The sequence below is a fragment of the Aphelocoma coerulescens genome, chromosome 7 (assembly GCF_041296385.1).
Source record: "Aphelocoma coerulescens isolate FSJ_1873_10779 chromosome 7, UR_Acoe_1.0, whole genome shotgun sequence".
NCBI classification, from domain to species: Eukaryota; Metazoa; Chordata; class Aves; order Passeriformes; family Corvidae; genus Aphelocoma; species Aphelocoma coerulescens.
Window position 1 is genome coordinate 19,065,403 of NC_091021.1, and position 21,720 is coordinate 19,087,122.

At 39.5% G+C, this 21,720-nt stretch overlaps 1 protein-coding gene across 9 annotated transcripts in view; it reads right to left on the minus strand.

Annotated features, from left to right (window-relative positions):
* Window positions 1–15,243, minus strand: part of METAP1D (methionyl aminopeptidase type 1D, mitochondrial) — a 47,839-nt gene extending 32,596 nt beyond the window's left edge. For 2 of the 9 annotated variants that reach the window (XR_011151954.1, XM_069020659.1), the window contains exon 1: window positions 14,496–14,535. Coding sequence is in view for 1 of the 9 variants with exons in the window: in XM_069020660.1 (XP_068876761.1) it covers window positions 14,496–14,544 (49 nt within the window). In the remaining 8 variants the exon portion in view is untranslated. The other 7 variants (XM_069020665.1, XM_069020664.1, XM_069020666.1 and 4 more) reach the window with 7 other exon arrangements.
* Between the last annotated feature and the right edge of the window lie 6,477 nt (window positions 15,244–21,720).

Consider the following 21,720-nt stretch of genomic DNA (forward strand, 5'->3'; position numbering starts at 1 on the left):
CAATTCTGTTTCTATTTGACAAAATCTGTATTTTTAAAGGCTACAGTTTCTGCTTTGGTACTTAAATAAATGCTTAAAATGATTTCATCTCTTGGTTACTAATAATTTTATTTTTGATATATTTTTTATATTTGATTTTTCCCAAGTAAAAATTGCAGTTTACTGTCGGTAATATAAAATGTTAATATATTTTAATATTGGAAATTAATTTCTAACATTTCTTTAATGACTGAAATTAAATAACAATATAAAACAAACACTTTTGCACTTACTATTAAATGTTTTGCATACAGACTTTTTAAAGCTGCACACTAGCAGAAAAAAGAAATTACTCAAATTAACTGTTAAAGCTGAAATGCTAATAGCCTTTTCAACTTATAGTTCTTTTTCACTGACAATTGCCATTTGCATGGCTTAAAATTTAATACTATCATTAGTACTAATGTCCTATATTTTACTTCATAATCTAAATGAGTAAAATATTATTTTTGTAGTTCACTGGCTCTTATACTTAGGCTGTAATGTTCAGTATGTATTTCATTATGTAGATGAGCAATGGATGTTGTCTAACATGATTTAAATGGGTCAACAGTATTTTCCTATTCACATTAATCACCCAGACAGCTACACACACAAAAAAATAGCCTTGAAAACTAACCTAGGAAATCTCTTTTTATCACTGACTCTTCCCACCACTCCAACAACAGCAAGCGCACGCTCCAGGAGACGGGAGCCTCGGAAACTGGGCAGCCAAGGCTGGGCGCTGCTCCCCTGGCCAGTGCACAGCTCCCGGCGCTGCCGGCCCCGCTCCCTGGGCTGCCCGCGGCCCCGTGCCAAGAATGATTCTCGTCCTGCGAAGTTCAATGGGAGCTGTGTGTTGACAAACTGAGCAAATCTGAATCGGCAAAATTCATTCTTGGCACGGGGACACACAACTGTGCTGAATGCAAAGGCGCGCTGCCTGCTCCGCTGCGCTGGCAGCCGGCTTCTTCTGGCATAAACACACTTGTTAGAGCTCCCACTAAAGTCAAAGGACACAGGATGAGGCCATTTATTGCCAATTGTTTATAAAACACATCAAAATTAAGGGTTCTATTCTCAAGCAATGTAACTACCATCTACGGCCCACTTCATATATGGCATATTGCAAATAAAATGCCAATTTATAAATAACATAGCCCTTCTGTAGAAAGGGAAGCTGTTCTAATAAATGCTAAAGGAAAGAACATAAGTATAAAACACGCAGAAAGTAACAGATGATTGTGTACCAAACATTCAGACTCATTTATTAAAAAAATACATTATTAAGCTAAAAAAACCCCAAACCAAAACAAAAAAAACAAACCTAATTTCTGAACTATTTTCACCAGGTTATTCACTCACTTTGCACAGTTTATTGGACTATTCCACTGTCTGATTTTCTAAGCTAGACAGAGTAAGAAAGGAGTCTTTGCAAGAAATTAGGTCTCAAACTCCTTTTCCTAGACTGAAAAGTCTTTTCCTTTTTTCACACAGTCTTTTCTGCACAGATAGTAAATCTATAAGAAAAAATAAATGTTTTGCTTTGCACAAGATGAAGATAATCTAACTTGCTAGCTAAATATGACAAGCACTTCTCCTGAACCTACTTAGTTACCTTGTCTGCAAAACTGGGCAGTAATCTATGAAATTCTCTATGGGAATGTCCACTTAATAAATTACTAATTTTGTAAACTCAACTCAGAACTTTAAGATTCAGTCAATTACACGCCAAGAATCCTGCTGCACATTTTTTTCACATGGAAAATGTGAAGTCTATTTTCAATCTACATGCATGCCCTACTGAAAAGTGATGTGCCCATGAATTTGAGTTTTACAGCCCTGGCCACAACTTTATAAACGTCAGGGCTCCTGATGTTTTCTGCATTCAGTAGGCAAAGAGCTACAACAAAGTTGATTCTGACATGGCTGTTCCCCTAGCAATGGCACAGTCATTGGAAGCGTTATGCCCATGCCTGGGCCATGCTTGCTCATCCTGCAGTGGCTGGTAGTCCATTCTCACTGCTTGTCACATCAGACAGGACATGAGAAAACCGCTGCCTTTCCCCAGCCACCCCAGCTGATTGTTTTCATCTGGTTGAACTTTCAGCTGCCAACACCCCACCAACCCATTTGCAACATCCATCTGGTTCCCACAGCTGGGGATACTGTTGCAGCAAGCCCTGCCAAAGTCTGTCCACTAGCTACATCATTCTGTATCTGATTTTCTGAATCAGCTTTTACAGAAGAGTTATTTGGACAGAACAGCATCCAAATGAACAAAAACAAGACTGTCTTTATCAAGCAGATTTTAGAAACAGCCACTTCTGCAATCTTTGGTTTGCTCTGCAATTAAATTTTTGCCAGAAAACATGTATTAGTTAAGAAGAGTACTCTACAACGCAAAACTAATAGACAACATAATGGTACTACTCAGAAAGCTGCTGGGACAGAGCTATAACAGCAAAATAATTCTTGCTGGTACAACTTGATCTTTTTGAGCAACCGGAAGAGAACTATTCTCATGAGCTGAGCTTCTGCTGATTTAGCAGGGTATGTCAGAGCATGAACAAATCTTTATAAACCCAGACAAGACCCACCACTTTATTTACTTCTTTAAAGAACACACATTTCTGCCATGACTCATAGGAATTATGTTAATAGTAATCAGTGAAGAACAACCAGAAATGGGTTGGAGAGGTGAGACCTGCCTAGCCACCCCAGAGATGTTAGTTCAAAAAGCACATGGCAATGACATTAAGCCTTGTCATCACCTACCATTTCATTCACAAGGCATGGATATGACTTGATGCTCAGATCTGAACAAATGACTGTGGGCAACACTTCCTCTCAGTGTCAAACCAGCATGTCTTTGCGAGAAGCCTATCCACTTTGTCCAGTGGAAAAGTCAACTCAACAAGTCTACACGAGTTTACAAGCACACTCAAGAGCTGAGAAGTCAAGCAGAATACAAGCAGATCTGCAGTGACTGCACCATTTCTTACATAAAGCATCTCCGTTTTACAAGGAAGTAAGCTAGGAGTTCACTGTTGCTTTTGTCCAACTCCATCTTCACCTGTGTCTATCAGAAAATCTGAGACTGAACAGCTAGAATTCATGTGAGCAACAAACTTGTCATTTTCTTTCAATGTTATGCCACATCTGTTGACTTTCAGATTTAAAAAATTTAAAAATTTAAATTTATGTACAAGAAAGCATGAAACAGATCATCTGAGAAGTGTACACATTTTTGTAGAGAACATCTGATACGCTCTAAGTATTAACATACAAATTTAGATCATGTTCATTACTGCAATAGTTCTTCATGGTTCAAAATGAGCTTGATCTAAAACGAAACATAACTTTAAACAGGTTTTAACAATGAATACCTGAAAATAAACATCTTTAAAATGTGAAAGCTAGAGACTTTATAGAGCTGGTTAGAGTGGCTGGATATTTATAATCTAAACTCAAAAGAGAACAGTGCGACTTTCAAAAACACTCATGGAAGTTTTCTCAGGCTGCACACTACAGAGTACGTCTGCCAAAAGACCTCCAAGGAACTCTGAAGAGCCCTTTATTCTCCTTTCTAAGGCTTCCTTGCAGCAGGGCAGCTTGTTGAACACTTGGTTTTCAACATTCTCCTTTTTCTTCAGAAATTAAGAAGGGAAAGACATTACAGATTTGGAAAGGACATAATGTCTAAAAGGATAACGAACAAACTTTCCATACTTTGTTTCTATGTCATAAAATATTTCCAGTGTTTTTCACTCAAATAATTTTTTCAATATGAAGTATCTTGAGGGAATTAAAAAAAAAAATTCAAACTTCCCTTGTACTCCAAGGAACAGCCAGTTATCATGCAGATAAAGCCCTTTGCCAATGAACAGTTCAGTTGGTAACATTTACCAATCATTTCTCATAGATAATTTTAGAAACATAGCAATATAATATAATAACTATGACAAAATAGAGGATTCTGACACTTCTTATTATACTAAACATAGCCACATACTGTATTTTCCTGCCTGAATTGCATCCAATAAACTACAAGACCTTACTCTGTGGTATGCAAATTTTCATGTATACTCTCCTGCATTTTACTCCTACAATTAAAACATGTACTATTCTGGTTACATGACACATCTTATGAAGTGAAGGAGACTGCAGTTAAGTAATTATATATGACTGTGAATCTATTAAAGATGAGGCATTTGTTTCTTTCACATCTCTAACCCAATGCAGCAAACCCAGACTGGGGCCAAAGGGAATATTTAATTATCCAAATTGGACAGACTACATGGTGCTGATACATAACAAACAATGCGCAGTTGTTTTCAACCTGTGACTTGACAAAACCGGGGAATTTGATAGCAAGACTTTTATTTAGAAACTAAGTTCATTATCAGTTTGTTTCAGCTTCCTACATGGGAGTCCACACTGCCACTGGAGGATGCTTACAAAAACCAATGCTCAAAAAGCTTGAAGAACAGTGAATCAAGAGGTCACAGCTAGGGAGGTGTGCTCTCAAGCACAGGGCAGCTTTGTCCCTTCTGTTGTTGGGCAGTGTTCTTGCCTGTCTGCCAGCCAGTTCACTGGGACATTTTTGCAGAAGCACCCTGCAGAAGAGCACCATAGTGTGTAGCACTGGCTGGCAATGAGCAGCTGGGGCAGGAGGTTTCTCAGGGTAGGAGTGCCATGGAAGCCCCAAAGTGAGGGTAGATGAAGGGCTAAGGAAACCTGTGTCATGTGGTCACTGAGCAGAGGAACATAGCTTTGATGGCAACTGCAGACACAGGCGTAAAGGTCAGGGAGAGAAAGTGTGTCAGAAGAAGCATTTGGAGAAAGAAAAAAAGGTAGAAAATGTGGGAATTTGGCAATCAAAACACAAGTCATAAAAAGAGGGTAAAAAATGACCAACTGAGAAGAAACCCTTATAAAAAACCCATGATTGTAATGTTTTTAAACAGTTCCTTTCAAAAAATCTCGAGTCTGTTTTCACTCTAGGTAACACCGAAGGCCAGTGGTATGACCTCAACTGGTGAACAAAAAATATAAGTGACTTTTCCTAAATGGAAACTAGAACTTGACTTCATACAGTGCCTTCATACTTAGTGAGTTATAAATTGCTTTAAATACTGGCAGGCAAACAGCCATTATGCACTCAAGAGCTCATACATAATAATACTTAGCATTTTTATAGAGCTTTTCATCTTCAAAGTGCTTTACAAACAACTCATTAATCTCAACCAATGCACCTGCAAGGTAGATAAATATCTGCATTGTAGGTGGAGAAAGACACACAAAGTTCAGTGACTCATGCAAAGCCACGCACACTACCAGCGCCAAATATCCTTAGCTCCTGACTCCTAGTCCATGCAGGACCTGAGTCCCACTCTGTTGACACCATACCTTCTCTTCAGCCACACAGCCATAGGAGAACTTGTTTTACTGTGAGGCAGTGGCAGAGTGGCAGTCTAGCTGGAGACCCTCCCTTTTCCAAAGCTGGCAAGTTCCCAAAGACTGCTAGCTCCCACCAGAATCACCAACTCCAGGAAGTGGGAAGTCCATGAGATGCCAAAGTGAGATTCATAACATAGATTCTCAAACTGATTCACCACCAAGCAGTGAGCTGGAAAAGCCTCTGCACTGGCAGAAGCCTTTGCCTCTCTCCCTATTTATTTCTAACTGCTGCATAGACTCCAGAGCAGGAGATCCCTGCAAGTCAGACAACAGAACCCTGAAGCCTGTGGCCTCTCAGTACTGCCACAATTCAAGGAAACAGCTTTACTCCTCTGGTGTTCTCTAGCTGTTAAAAACTTGTAATGAAATTTTGCCTTCAAGAATGGTAATTCTCTTCCCTGTTGGTGACTGAAAAAAAAACTTAATGTGACTATATTGCATGATAATACTTCTAACTTTTTTGTGTTTTAAAAATATCTGATATTATTCTTTTTTTAAACCTCGGAAATACCAGGAATGTCAAACCTGAAGCAGATGAGAAACGTGGAAGGTGTGAACAATACAATACCTGTGCTGTGCTACAGCAGACTTTATATTCCTTTACACAGAGAAAATGAATAATGACCTTTTAGTAACGGCATCTTTATTTCAGATGTTTATTAGTCACTAGATTTAAATAAGTTAATAAATTTGAGAATCCTTATCTGTTCAGTCTTCACATTTGTGAACCCAAAGCTTAGTAAGTTTTCCAGCCACTGTAGTTCCTCTCTGGGTAAACAGCTCATGTTTAAAAATGTAAGTCAGTCAGACAAACTTATAATAACAGAATTATTATAAGTTATAATAACAGAAAAACCCCCACTTTTTCTTAAGATATCAAAGAAAAAAGTCTTTCTACAATAATGGTACAACGTGTTAAGCAAACATGAGCAGTAAAAGATAAATGAATGGCAAAAATGTATGAAGCTAAAAGAGCTCTGCCAGTCTGCCCAGCTGACCTGGGTATAAAAGATAGAATAAGGAGAAAGAAGTAGCCTTTAATTACTCTTCCCCACCTTACTGTTTTAAACTTATAAAGAAAAAAAAATAACAAGGCCACATAATCTAAAACAACATGAAGAAACAACTCCTGATCACTAAGCAGAAACTACAAGTTCCCCACATTTAGAAGACATTTAAGCTTATTATTTCATCGATTTAAAGTGAGCTTGTCTGACTGCCAACACCATGCTTTTAAAAAAAATGTGTCAAATCTACAACTCCCAATGGAAACAAAGGCATATAAGAGCAAACTAAAAATAAAACATACAGGAAATGCAATTAAATTTAATTACATTGAACACTAACATTCATTCTGCAATCATAAAAAAAGTCTAAAAACATTTTCTAAATTAAAAAATCCACCATAATATTCTACAGCTAAGATAATATGCAATCTTTATATAATGCAGTTTTTCTTGCAGAACAAAACAGATTAAAGAGCAGCATACAAGAACAAAATTAAAATATGCAATTGTATCCACTAAACTCTGGAAGCCTAAAAATGATGATGCAGTAAAAAACCACCCAACATCCTAACAGTACTGCTGCAACATTCGTTGTTATTTTGTTTAATAACGCGTCACTTCATTTGTACGCAGTAATGAAGAGATGTCACAGCAACTTGTGTCTTTGAGTGCTCTATTCTTTCCTGCTTCTGTTTTCAGGGTAGGTTAAAAAGAATCTTTTCTCCTAATCATCAGCAAACCAGTACCAGATTTCACTTGTGGTGAAGTATGCTACCCATCAGTACAAGGCAATGCTACATAAGAACAGCAAAGAAAATTAAAAAAGCAAGAGGCATGGTCTGAATACAGTTTTCTTTCAATTCCCTTGGGAATCATGGTTCTATAGGTCTTGAATTCCCAGGCAGAGGGGATCATGTTCATCAGTTACGGCAGCTCCTCTGGGCCTAAGTCCAGGTAGACTGCTTGTCTAAACTTGATGAAATATAGGCGCCATCAGGTAACAGCAGTGGTCAGGGGGACTCCAGAAATGTGTAACTGAAAACTAAAAAATGAAATTAAAACAAGGCTGTAGCTAAACAGCCTCTTTCTACAGGATGCAATAACTGTAAGGCAGAGAGTTTACAACATACAGATTGCTCCTTACATACATTTTCATGCCTTTTCACATAGATAATATGAAAGTTGGATTGGGCAGACAAGCATATTTTAACAAACATTGATTTTAAATAGAAATGCTTACGAAAGAAACCACAGTGACAAATATACATGGCTTGAATAGACAAAACATTAAAAAAAAGTCAATGCCCTGTAACCCACTCCCTGTCCCACAACATTACTTCAAAATACTTTAAAATTAAATTTTAATGCTAATAAGTATTGCTAGATCAACAGCACTGGGATGTGGTGTCTTGAAGCACTGCAAGCTACACATCATGGCACATCACCATGTCAAACTGTCAAAGAGAAGAAGAGGCAACAAGACTCTCACCAGATGTGCATTTTGAAGTGCTATAGGAATGTGCTTGTTTGGGAGTGAAGAAGGAAGGAGAAACCAAAAAAAGGGCAATTATTCAATCCGCAGTTGATAAGATCATTGTAACTGTGTGTCCTACAGATGGTTTAAGCACAGAAAACGTCTTTTCAGACTGCATACATGATCAAGCACTACTTTGAAATCACAGATTGCACTGGACCAGCAGGACTGTTACAGAAGAATGCTCAAAAGCTCCTAAGATTTTGCTTAAATTTACTCTTGATTCACAACTGTCACAATCAGAATCATGTCTGCTATATCCGAGTATCATGGAAAGGAAAACCAGCTTAGATTTCATGACACAGACCTCCATAACAGGTTCAAAACCAGAAGTAGCTTGTCTTCAAGGTGACTTCAGCCAAAATTCACATCACTTCAAAATAAAAAAAAGAAAATACCATGACAACATAGAAATATTTTTGGTAGCCTCAACCTTACACTCCAACTATAGCTATACATAGTAAGCCACACAAGAAATGAGGGTAAGTGTGCCAGACTGGCTCAATAGGGTTTCTCCTGCACAGCTAGAAAACACCCACGGACACACAAATCCCAAACTTCACAGATATGTGGTATGTTGTTTTTATGTGCACCTAAAATTCAGCTTCTGGTCTAGGTAGGGTAATTCAGTGCAAAAACTTGAGCAAAAGAAATTCTATATCTAAATCTAGACAGCCACTTTACCTGTGTCCACTGCTAAAGTGCATTTGCCTGGTAACTTAGGAGCAGCAGGCACTAAGGCAGGCTCAGGCCCTGTTTCATCCTGCTGATGCTGTGCTGCCACAAAACCGTCCAGAAATTACTCCCTTGGTGCTAGAGTTTCTCCATCCATCAGCTAGTGCTCACGATTTCAGCCCCTTCTGTCTGCCTTAGCTATCTGCACTGTGAACTCTCAGAGCCAAAAAAATTGTTTTACTATATGTTCACAGGACATTTGATCCTGTGATTTTAGGGAGTGAAGCTATCTGCTCTAAAATACAAGGTAATTCACTATTTGAGGTCCAGAATTTCTTTAGGAAATGATTTCTTTAGGAAGGATTCAATCCTTCATTCTTTCTCCTCAAATGCTATGTATTACTCTGAACAAGCTTAGAGACCACCAGAGATTTGTCATATACTCTACCACTATTCTTGATGCTTTAAGTAAGAGAACATGCAAGGACCAAGTAGCCAGACACTTCACAGTTTGATCGTGCACATAGGCTTGGCAGGGTCATCTTCCAGCATAGATTTTAGGAGCCTGTATTTTTGTTCCCTTTAATTTTACATCTAAAGATTGTGAAGTGCTATCCTTCATTTCACTGATCTGCTGTATGAGTATAGAGGAGGTTAAATCAGTTATTTGGCTCTCTGCAGAACAACACTAAGCTTTGTGTTGGTTAACACTGCATTTGTGAGCCTGAAGAGTAGAAGACTGAAGAAAGGCCAAAAGGAGAGAAAAAGTTTGCCACCTGTGCTGCCCAGAGGCAGCACTGAACTGCGCATCTTGAATTAAAATCACAGACTGACTTTCCATTTCAGACTTTCCACTCTGTTACAGGATATTACGTTGAGCCTTTGCTTCTACATCTGCAGCCAGGTAAGGAAATGCCAGACAAGGACAACAGACTCTGGCAGGCAATGTAGAAGTTGTGCATGCAAACAGTCCTCGCCCACAGATACGCCCACATCCAACTGTGAAGACAGAAACAGCACTGTAAAATCCACTTTGGAAGCACAGCAGCAAGACAACTCCCTACGATGGGGCATCCCACTTTCTTGCTAGAGTCTTTCCCAGAGCTATCTGTTATTTTACTTCAGGATCAGTAGCCTATGCACAAAGCTGGACAATGACCCTTCAGCAAATCACCACACCAGGGCAGTGAGCTTCTGCAGAGGGCAGAAAAGTGTCAGAGCTCTGTGATAGGAATGGAATGAGGAAGTAGCTCTTTTCTGCTTAGGGGAAGCTCCAGGTGAGCTTTAAGGAAAATTCTGCAAAATGAAAAGTGATACATGCAAAGTACATTTTCAAAGAAGGTCAATTTTGCCCGAAGGCTTATGGCTAGGCTTACTTTCCTTAATTTCTGGTTGTGAAAATGTACCTAATACATTTATCACAGACTAAACACTGGCAGATACAGGACACTGCCTGGGACCTGGGCACCCAAGATACAAAGCATGCAGAGCAGAGAAAGCATTTGCAAAAAGCTGAAACTAAGTACTCTTCAGGAACTTGTACTTAACTTTGTCTCTGTGTGGATTTTAGCTGTAACCACAATGGTGACGCCCCGGTGCCAGGTCAATGGGCACCTTCCTACAAGGAGAAAAGACTTCTTAGTCTGAAATGAATGGCTACAAGAGTAGGTGTGGGTCAGTAAAGCTGTTGATGTGGCAGAAAATGTTGATCTTCAGCAGCTGTCCAGGACATCTGCTAATGACTTTCCTTCATTTAAAGGCAATCTTAGCTAATGCTGAGAAACCTAAGCTCACAGAGAAACCACACCCTACACATCCACCCACAGCCAGAAGTGATAGATCTTGTAAGAAAAAAAGACACAGTGTGCTGCCAACCATACATTACCTCTCAACTGAGAGAACAATTAAACACTTTATTGAAAGGGGAATATTTTTGTTCTCATGCCTCAAACCATGAAAGTGCATGTCTTCCCCAGAGCTGCTGCACAGTTGAAATGGGAATAATTCCCCGCCTGTCTGATTATTTTCAAGACAGGGATGAAATTACCTTAGGATCATTAAAAAATGGTAAAAGTGTACTACAATCAAATGGTTTGAACTTCCACCATGCATCACTTGCAGCTCATAATGCTAATATTAAATTCTGGAGACATGAGTCTGTCTACAAATTAATGGAAAATGTGAATTAATATTTTCTACCAGCTAATTGCCTAACTCATATATTGCACAGTGCAGACAAGCACATTTGATCTTGAAAACTCTCTTGCACAAGTTTGAAATAACTTTTTCTCATTTGCCAAAAAACTTCAGAATTACAAGAAGTATTTAATTGTAAGTCCAGAATACCAGGAAACAGCCAAATCTCTCCAAAACTGTTATCTGGATATTCTGTGGTTAATTTTTAAAAAAGCATTAGCTTAAAAGTACTGGAAGTTATTATAGGTGAGGATTAATTGTTTGAGTTGTACATTTCCGAATTTCTTTAAGAGTGAGGAAAGAACAGATGAAGAGATACTTGTACCATTTGAATACTAATAGTGCTAAGAAGACTTTTATGATTCATTCTTAACACAAGAGTAGTATGTAGTAAGCTGAAATTTGTGGTTAAATATTCTTATCAAAGAACAAGCTACAACAATTTAAAAAAAAGAAATATAACTCCTGTTTCACAATGCACCATCAGAAGGAAACACTGATTCAGTAGCATATGGCAATAAAAAAATCTGAAATGCATACTTTGATTTCAGGAAAAAAAAAGAAAATCACCTAATTTTGAGTCCTTTCACTTCCCCTTAGAAATACTGAAAAGTATGAATTTTGTAAAACCATGAGCATTACCAAGGTCTGCAGATTAAAAAAATGCAAAAAATGAACTGTATCAGAAACACTGCTCAGTAAAAGATTCAGTAAAGCAGGTACTTTATTTATTGAATCACTTCCCAGATGGAGACCCCTTAGCACACTTTTGTACAGTAACACGCAGAGTTACACATAAAATGGCAATTTAAAGTTGATTACCAGTTTTACCATCCTAAATGGCAAAGCCATGTCTGACCAGAAAGAAAAACTATGTAAAATTACGTCTGCACTCTATCTAGAGCACATGAACCAGATCACTTCATGTTGCCTCAGACTCTTGCTATGCCATCTTTTATTAGTCCAACTGAAGTTTCTAACTTGTGTAATGTTTCAGAATAGTTTGATGATTTTCATATAAATACCCTGCTGGAGAAGAGTTTATTATTCCTTTAATATATTCAATTTCAGCTAACCTAACTATGAAGTATAGACAATACTCAACCATGCATTACTGACAAGGCTTGTGAACCAAACTTGTGACCTATATGGCCCAACTAAGAAAAAAAAAGAAAACAAACCAGACCCCAAGTAATTTCTGATGAGATTCACCACTTCTAGGCAAACTTGAAAGTGTGAGGCTTTGAAGTTGTACTGCAACAGAATGAACTCCAGCTATGTCCCCCTGCTTTTATTAAAAAAAAAAAAAAAAAAAAGGTTTAAAACCCCATTTAGGTATTTCATCCTCATTTTACTAACAGAGGGGAAAGAGTAACAGTCTTAAAAAAATTCTGAAAACAAACATCTCTAAAAGGGTCTGTAGTAGTAAAAGAAGCATCTTACAACATCTCACATTCTGTGGTGCTGGAGACAGCGATAGCTTCGAGCCGGGTGCAGTTTCCAGGTTTCCCACCGAGGAGCCTGCGGATGAATTCCCAGTTCCCCAAGGGGCTGAACAAGGCAGCTCAGCCCCTTACCAAGCAAACAGCCACCCTGGGAACACAAACTACATATCCAAGGGATGTATCACACCCTGTCAGTCTCTACTGACCTGACTTTAAAAACCTGGCCCACAGTAAATCACACAGATTATTACAGCATACTTACTCATCGTTAAGGAAGCAAGATCAGAAATCACTTACATCAGTATTTATCACAATAAGTAACTCATTTTACATGGGATGTCTTCTCATCAATTATTTCCCTGGGGCTCTAAGCCCTGAAATTTCATTATAAGAAATTAGGGGCTTCTACTCTACAATAATTTACCTGTATGAAATATAGATCTGTAAGAGATTACTATGCTTTAAATCATCTAAGACAGAGTTGTAAATGCAGTTCTTTCATGTCTTCTACTTTATTACCAATAAAGTATCACAGGTGCAATTATTATAACACCTGAAACTGCGATAATATCTAATTAGACCATTTACAAGCCAGTGAACCAGCACACAATCCATACTATTTCTAACTACAAACTGTGACAGTGACTTGATCTGTCTGTGTTCTGGATGTTTTCTAGTTTTCTTTTACAAAACAGCAAATTCAATTCACACTTCTATGCATCACCTGTAAAATTATTTTTGAATACTCTTCAAGAAAAGGTGACAGCTAAAATGCAGTTCAACCCACTGCTAGTCCACTCTGAAATGTAGCATTCCAGCATGCAGAATTTCACAAAGGTTTGTGGAAACCACTGACACCCTAAAAGAGCTGTGTGCCTTCTTTTGGGGTTGAAAATGTTTGAATACTGACACTAGCAAGGCAGAAACTAGTCAAATAATTTCCCCATATGACAACTGAAAAGTACTTTTTAACTTCCTATTATCTTTCAGTCAAATAATTTTCTTTTTAAAATATAATAAAGAGGTTTTTTTAGACTAGCCTAAGTCCTTCTGATACGTGGAGGAAGCATTTAACACACATACAAACTTCCAAGATCTCTCCTGCTCCAATGCACTTATGTAAAAACAATTCCATAATAAAGAAAACTTTCATCATTTATAAAAACACATCAGCTATATTAAAACAAACAAACAAACAAACACACACAAGAGGCTATAAAAAAGTAATTTCGTTCAATTTAGGTAGAACAGATATCCTTAGGTGAACAGAAACCTAATTTAAATTACTTTCGTCTTTCAGTATTTGCAAATTAAATTATACTGAACTGTCCAATTCGGAGAAAATCGGATTTAGTTTAATCAGTCTTGTCTTAACTATGACAGTTTAGCTTTCTCAAGTCTCTGTAAAAGCATATCCCCTAGGGAAGCTCAACAAGGTTTGATGCCTGAAGGGAAGGTAGGAAGGCTTACCAAATTTTATTCGCTTGGTTCTTTTAACTGGATGACAGACATTGGGTTTTTAAGTGCGCATGGGGCTGAAGATGGATGTAGGATATGGGCACACAACCTTCGCTTGTGAAAGGTTATGTGGCAGAAAAAGTGCTTTTCAGAGAACCTCAGGGCACGGGGGACAACGGGCCCTGGAAAGCCATTACACCGACGGGCATGCCAGCAGGTAAGAAGTTCTGCAGTTGAGCGGGCTGGCAGAAGAAACACGTATACTTATGTTAGATTACTTCAGCAGCAAAAATCACCACAGCAAAACTAAAGCAAAACACTCCCACAGCCCCACCGCACCGCGGGGGCCCCGGGACAGCGGGAGCTGCCGTGTGCCGGCCCCACGCCGAGCACACCGCCGGGGGAACACGCCTTAATAGAAGCCGAGACTTGACAGCTACGGCCCCTGCTGCGAGGTCCCGCCGCCACACGCCGCCCCCCGCCCGGACGCCTTCGCGCGCCCGGCCGGCGGAGCGCTCTCTCGCAGCCCTCGGCATGCGCGGCGGGACCTTTAGCTCCTCGGTTTCAAAGCAGCGGCGCGGCCAACTGAGCAGCGGCGCGGCGGCGGCCGGCGAGAGGGGCAGAGCGGCGGCCGGCGAGAGGGGCAGAGCGGCGGCCGGGCCGGGCCCGCGCCTCACCCCGGCGGCGGCGCGCACTCACCTCCGCTCCGCAGCGCGCGGGCGGCTCTGGGCGCCGCCATGCTGCCCATGTGAAGCGGTCACGTGCCCGTGTGTGGCGGCGGGCCGGGAGCGCCCCCTTCCCGCCCTCGGCCGGCGCGAGCGCGGGTGTGAGGGCGGCGGGGCCGGATCGGCGGCCGGGCCGGATCGGCGGCCAGCCCGCAGCGCACTTCGCCGTGCCGTGCCGTGCCGTGCCGTGCCGTGCCGTGCCGTGCCGTGCCGTGCCGTGCCGTACCGTGCCCGCCCGCTGCCCGCCGCTCCTTGGTGCCCGGAGGTGCTGCTAAGTGCCCTTCTGGACGGCCCCCATCCCGCTCAGCTCGACAACATCCCTAGCGGGATTGGTGACTGCTCATTCCGCCAGCGGCAGACAGGGCAGTGAGACAGAACTGCCAAAGTGGGACTCGGGTCCATGAGTGCTGGAGTTACCTCATAATTTCTTTCCATTAAAAATTAACCAAAACCCAACCAACTAACCAAGTAAGGGAGCAAGCAAACACCACCACCCTCCCCCGCAACTTGTACTTTTGTGAATAAAATACTAACTGGTCTTTATGAGCTAAGAAGGGATCTAATTAATGCAAAGAAGTGCCTCGAAGGCAGGTGCCAAGAAGATGGTGCCAGACCTTTTCTAGTGGTGCCAAGTGACAGGATGAGGAGCAATGGCCATAAACTAAAAGACAAGTTTTACCTCAACATGAGGAAGAGCTCTGTGTTGAGGGTGGCAAAGCACTGGAGCAGGCTGCCCAGGGAAGGGTTGGAGTCTTCCTCTGGAGACATTCACAACCCACCTGGATGCATTCCAAAATGTAGAAGTAATACAAGTATCCTTACATCCTCACACACGTAACGATCTTTGTATCCTTGCATACGTGCATGTGTACACACACAGTGGTAACCTGTGGAATAAGTAAGTAAATTGTCAAATGAGAACAGAGGCTGTTTAGCTCCAGATTTATTTACCTCCTGGTAGAGCCATTAGTAGTTTTTATCTTCCGACGTACAAGTTTTATGATTCAGTTAAGAAGAATAGACTCAAAGCCCAAGGCAGATGGGAATGCTGAGCATAGTTACCTACAGGTACTTTGGAAAAAGCCCCCAGAAAGTATGAATTTAAAAGTTACACTTCAAGCATTTCTGATTTTAAGGAACAAATTTCAAGCATTCTCTGATAAAAAAAAAAAATGCTGTGATCCTCTTAGACTTTGCTAGTAAAAGTGGACCTCTTAATCAGCTGCCACAAAATGATAGGCAGCCTATAATACAGCTTATATCAAGACCACACAGTAGTTTAAAGATCAATACAATACCTGGCACTGCCTCCAAAAAATAAAACATTCCACTTCTTACAGCCACATTCTGCATGAACTGACATATTTCATCATCATTATTCAGTGAGGGGAGAATGATAAGATTTTGACAGAAATAAAGATATAGAAATAAACGTAGAGAAAGCATTGCTAAGCTGATCAGTTACACCTCATGAGCACCATTACCCACTGCTCACGTATGCACACGTTTCATTCGCAGGGCCGAAATGTGCATGTCTTTACTTTGTTCTTAATTCTACAGTGTAGTATGGTCTTTCAGGAGTTCAAATTGCATTAGGCATCATTTTATCCTCTTTTGTATCTTGGCAAGGCTTTAGGAATCCAGACACTCAACCACTAGTTCTATAACAACAATGTGCAGTGTAAAGCAATCACACATTCTGCTGCTTGGCCTAAGCAACTATATATATTCTCGAGTGGGTGTGCTTGTGTGTGCTTAAAGAGAACAGCACACTTCACATGAAAGCATCCATGTAGGATAAGTAATTCCCCATGGTTTCCTCAACTGTCACTAAAGGAGAGAAACCGAGAGCTCTAAGGTAGCCTAGTCTCACCTTTCTTATTTGAGTCAGCAAGTATTTCCTACTCAGTGGAATGAGGCCACTGTTAGAGAAGATGAAGTGAGTGCTTGGCTTTTGTCTGCAGCTAAAAGACCCAAATTCCTTATAGTAACAACCTGAAAATTGGTTGATGGCATAAAAAAATGGAGGCAATTCTAGTTATGCTGCTACCACCTTTGTAATTAACTTGTCCTTAAGTGTCAGGCTATTTCACAAATACTTGTAGGTACTAGCTAGTGGTTAGATTGGACCAATTATTTTTGCATGCCAGAAAACAAGAGGGGATCAATCAAATTACAATCAATTACATTTCAAGTGAACTATGTAATTTTTTGCAGTCTCTGGATGAATCTTAAATTTAACAACAGTCATTATTCAGTAGTCTCTAATCTATGCTTAGATGCAGCTTTTCTCCTTTTACTAAGAAATATAAACAAAGCATATAGTTTTTCAGACCTTTATAGCAGTAAAATGGGGATGAATATCTCTGAAAAGAGAAACACCAGATCCTAACACAGCAAACCTGAAAAAATCATACTCTACTGTGTTCAAGTTCTGTCACCAAAAGAAAACACATCACTTTTTTCTTCATGTGTATAATTTTCTTTTGGTTGTGTTTGACATATGCCCTGAAATGTTTAAGATGGACAGTGATGTGTCAAGCTGTTATGAGCTTCAGGTTGAAAGGCAGTTTTGGAGAAATCACTTTTCAGCCCAGGGTTTATTCAACACATCTGTGTGAAAGACTCTCCTTGAAGAATGCTTTGCATCCCATCTCACTTACATTGGTTCTGTCAAACCATTGTGCTGTCAAAGCCACCAAGCATTAAATGTAGAACCTCAACTTTATTTCCTCCAAAAATTGGGATATTAAAATAAGCAAAAGTGTACTAAAGAAGACACAAAACTGTTTTTACATGCAAGTTTCAAAGCAGTCTTGTAACAGCCTGTAAGACAACAGTTACATCTTATATACACAGGAAATCTTATATAGACCAATATAAAAACACACTTCTAGTTGAAGTGTAGCAGCTGGATACTTCTGAGGTTAGGCTTAGACTTTCCTATTTAAAATTGTCTTGAAAGATTATTTAGTTCCACCGCACCTTTTGCTGATGAGGCTGGTGCTGTTTGGGTCCTTGCTCTAACCACAAATAGGTGTTCTTTTTTTCAGCACTGATGTTCATCTGATCCAGGGGGAGACAGTTTGGAGCCCTGAACTTGCAAAAACCCAGAAACCTCCTACATCAGTGATACAAATATATATAACCAGGGAAAGCTACACCAAATAGAACTTATATCACAGCTCTAGGGAAAGAAAAACGACATATTTAGAGGTCCCTATCATACTAAATTCATTCTAGGCAAAGATTTTCTCTTTTCCATGAAACTATGAAGTTTTAAAACATGAACACCCCATATAGCTCAGAGAAAAGCCTACCTAGAAGAAAGGGAAGCATCTAAAACTAGCAGCTATTGAACATGGAACACCTTGCTTATTGCCCTACCATTTAGAAACAAAAAAAGGGATGTCAAGCTCTTCCCATTGATCTAGATTTTCTTTACGTTTTATCTCTTCAGCTCAAACTGTGCAACAACCACAAATGGAGCACATACCTCCTGTGTGAGGAATGTTTACAGCATTACATGTCCTTTATTTACTAAAGAAAGAAGCTAGTGCTACTCTCAGAAAAAAAAAAACCAACAGTGCACAGTACTGCTCCTGCTATATAGATTTTTTGTAAAGGCAAAGAGGGAATTCTGAATCCTCTTCCCAAGGCTTTGTCTTCATTGTGTTGTTACCTGAGATTCCTCCAATTTGGGTGCGAGCCTTATATGCGAAATGAGCTTTGAAGAAGCAAAGTAGGACATTTTTTTTGCCCTTTTCTCTCTGCCTCTAGTCTAGAGAATTAAAAATATTTTGAACATGGAAATCTGAAAACTGTTAGATTAACGATCCTTTGTGCCATTCTAGATCTAAAAGGAAGCTCAGATGCACAGTGTGTGATCTTGTTTCTTGCAATGTGTGTTACTGAAGGCTTTAGCTCAAGGAACAAAGAACCTGGTAAGCACGCATGTATTTGAATGAGTAGCTATGAGTAGAAACTGGTATTTGTATTATTTTTTTTTACATTATAAAAAAGATGAGTGATAGGGAGGCAAGCTCATTCCTACAATTTTCCCACCAGTTATAAGCCAGTATGACGGCAGATAGTATGCCCTGCCTGAGCTGAACTTACATCTATTTGTATTGCTTTGTGTAATAGCCTTCCATTTTTACTGGCTGCACTAAATTTTTAGCCTCACAATTCCAAATATTGTCGCTGGTGTGGTTAACTGCCTTTTGTAAATGAAATGTCTTAATAGAAAGAACTCGGTTAGATTGAAATCTTTCTGATCATTGGAGAAAAGAGCTAGCAGTATAAACCAGCTGAAATTACTGACAACATGGGGAAAAATATTTCCAATTACTTTAGGCTTTTTTTTTTTTCCAGAAAATGGAAATATCTGCAACACATACTTGCATATGAGATACAGATGTTAATATTTTACTATGCTGCCTTTTTTCAAGTCCAAGTTAGCCTAGCAAGCAATGTTTCACAAAGCCGTAGCATTACAGAATAATTTTAAATTTGAAAGCTGAAAATCCAAGGTTTTATACTATAGGCTTACCAATGTAACAGGTATTTCTAGTTCTAACAGTTTGATACTGAAGAAAGCAGGTCAGAACTGACACTGTGAGGAAAGATAAAATGGCAAAATATGCAACATTAAGATTTTCAAGCTTTCTACTGTCTGACAGTCATCAAATATGATAAAGGAGAAGCATAAAGAGCAACAAAGTCTCAGTGAGAGACAAAAAAAAGGAATTGAAAAAAATCTATGTAAGCACACACAAATCCTTCATACAGACATTATGGGCTGCTTACCCTCCTGCTGACATTGCAGAGAGAGACAATAGGTCAGTCTTGAATTGCCTAAACTGCCACATAGCAGCTTTGTGTGTTGGTTCGTAGGAGGCAAAGACATTTGCTGCCCAAGACACTTCCAGCAACACACAGATCTTTATTCCCCCAACTACAGCAGTTAGTGTCCTTCAAATCCTGCAGCTTCTGGTAGCTTGCTTCCTCAGTTCTGAAGCTATAGGCATTCTGCTGTATTTCTTGAGATTATTAGTTTTTGAGCAAGAAGTTGCTTCTTAGTATCTGCAGTAGGTAACTTTTATGTTTCAAAATACCTGAAAGGGAACAGTTTAACCCAGGTTTCTGAACATAAAACACTTTTTAGAGCTTTATTTACCTCTTAGGACAAAATCTTGTATTAGCACCATTGACAATAGCTTTACATTGGAAAAAAAACCACGTCTGCCAATTGAACTAAATTCACTATTTTAGATACCCTACTGAATTTTCTTGAAGTAGATTCACTGTTGCTGTGGCTGGATTTGTAAGCGATAGAAGGGCAAACCAGCATCCTGATGCCAGAAGCATCTACAATGAAAAACTTTACAAATATACTTACAGATCTTATGCACATTCTGAAAAGAATATTCAAATGTAAAAAACTCTCTAAAATGCTTTATCAGTATGTTGTGCAAAGTTTCACTTGAAATTTGAGTGAAGTGACTGAAGAATCTGGATTTTACCAAAATGCAGAAAAAAATTCACATAAACCTGTTATTAGTAAGACTATAATTAGTGTTTGCTTTAAGTTTCTGTTAGCTAGTAATAACTGAAAAGAACCATAGAAGCTTAAGAAACCTAGGATAACAGATTAAGTATTTGAACAAAAATATTTTTAATCCAGGATTACTTTAGCATCACATTGTGCCCAGAATAGGAAAGGGCTCCAAGAGCATTCAGCTTCAGCTATCCAATTCTCATGCTCCCAACATCTACAGTGAAAGAGTTGCTACTAAGCCTCAGTGTTAATTTGTCAGCTCACAAATCCACACAATTGAACCCCTCCAGTATCTACTTGCAATTCCATACAGACAGCTGCTAGTAGTTCACAGGTCTTCTCACCATGCAAAAGTCAAACAATATGAGTAGTGTAATACACCACAAAGTATTTGTTTAAATATAGTAGGAGGTTCCTGTTCTTAGTTACATTAATACAAACATTACACAAAACTTGTTAAACTTTTATAAATAGTATTAAACTTTTTATTTCACAGTATGACTCACTGAACAACTGGAGTTGCTGCTGTGCGTACTTCTGAGACAAACATCCTGCAGCTCACTTGTAGGTGAAATTTCTTATCCTGTTGAAAATCATGAACAAAATACCTGGACTGGCAAGCTAGGACTTCGTCTAGTAGAATCCTAAGATCTGGGTATTTAGTCAATTTCACCATGAATACATAGTCTCTAAAATGTTAGCTCGAAGAGATGCACCCCAGAAGCCCACTGAAGGAAAGTGGCATATGCCCCCCCAAGCAGTCAGAAGAGCTGTTGCAGTTTTCTAGCTGTCCAACAAGATTATTGCCTCCTTCTCTTTGCCAAGGGAAAGGATAGTCCAGACTGTGTTAAGACCACTTCAGGCAAAGTCAGTAGGGCTAGTTTAATTTGCTGATGAAGATTGCTTCAGATAATTGGCTTAATTTACTGAAATGGATTAGTGTGTACTCACAAGGTCTTTCCTGGCAGCAGAGCTGCAGAAGCTGTAATCTGCTGCAGGATGGAAGGATTCAGTTTCTAGCCTCTAAGAGGCTGTTTATTCCTATTTTTCCTGCCAAGCAGTTTTGCAGTTCACAGGCACATCCCAACATCTTAGAATATTCCCAAGACCATACTGGAATGAGAAACCACTAAAGGAACTGGAAGCACTAGCTCAAACTCTTTCAACTGTGTCAACATAAAAAGAAAAAAAAATTCTGATGTTATGAAAAAATAAATCTGCCCTCCTCACTGCATGAGAGAAGTTTCACTATTTGTGTAGCAAAAGAAAATTGTGATTAAGGAAAGCAATTCTGTGCTTTCTGGCTCAGTAATTTCTAAGTGGGCAAACAGCCCATTAGGCAGTGTTTCTTCTTGTCACTCCTACAGTTCCTTAAATGGCTTAAGATCAGGGAGTGTTAGTGCAGGCTGCCCCAGAAGCACCACAAGTACCCTGGATCTCTATGCAGGAACCAAATTTAAGCACAATTCTTCAGTTCATCTTTCCCACTTCTGACTTATCACAAAGATCTGAACATGTTCAATAAAAAAATCAAAACCAACCAAAGAAAAAAACCAAACTCCAAGTTCCCCAACTTAGACTTACTACTACTATCAGGAAAGGTATTTTAACAATTAATAGATTTGGATACTACAGTAGA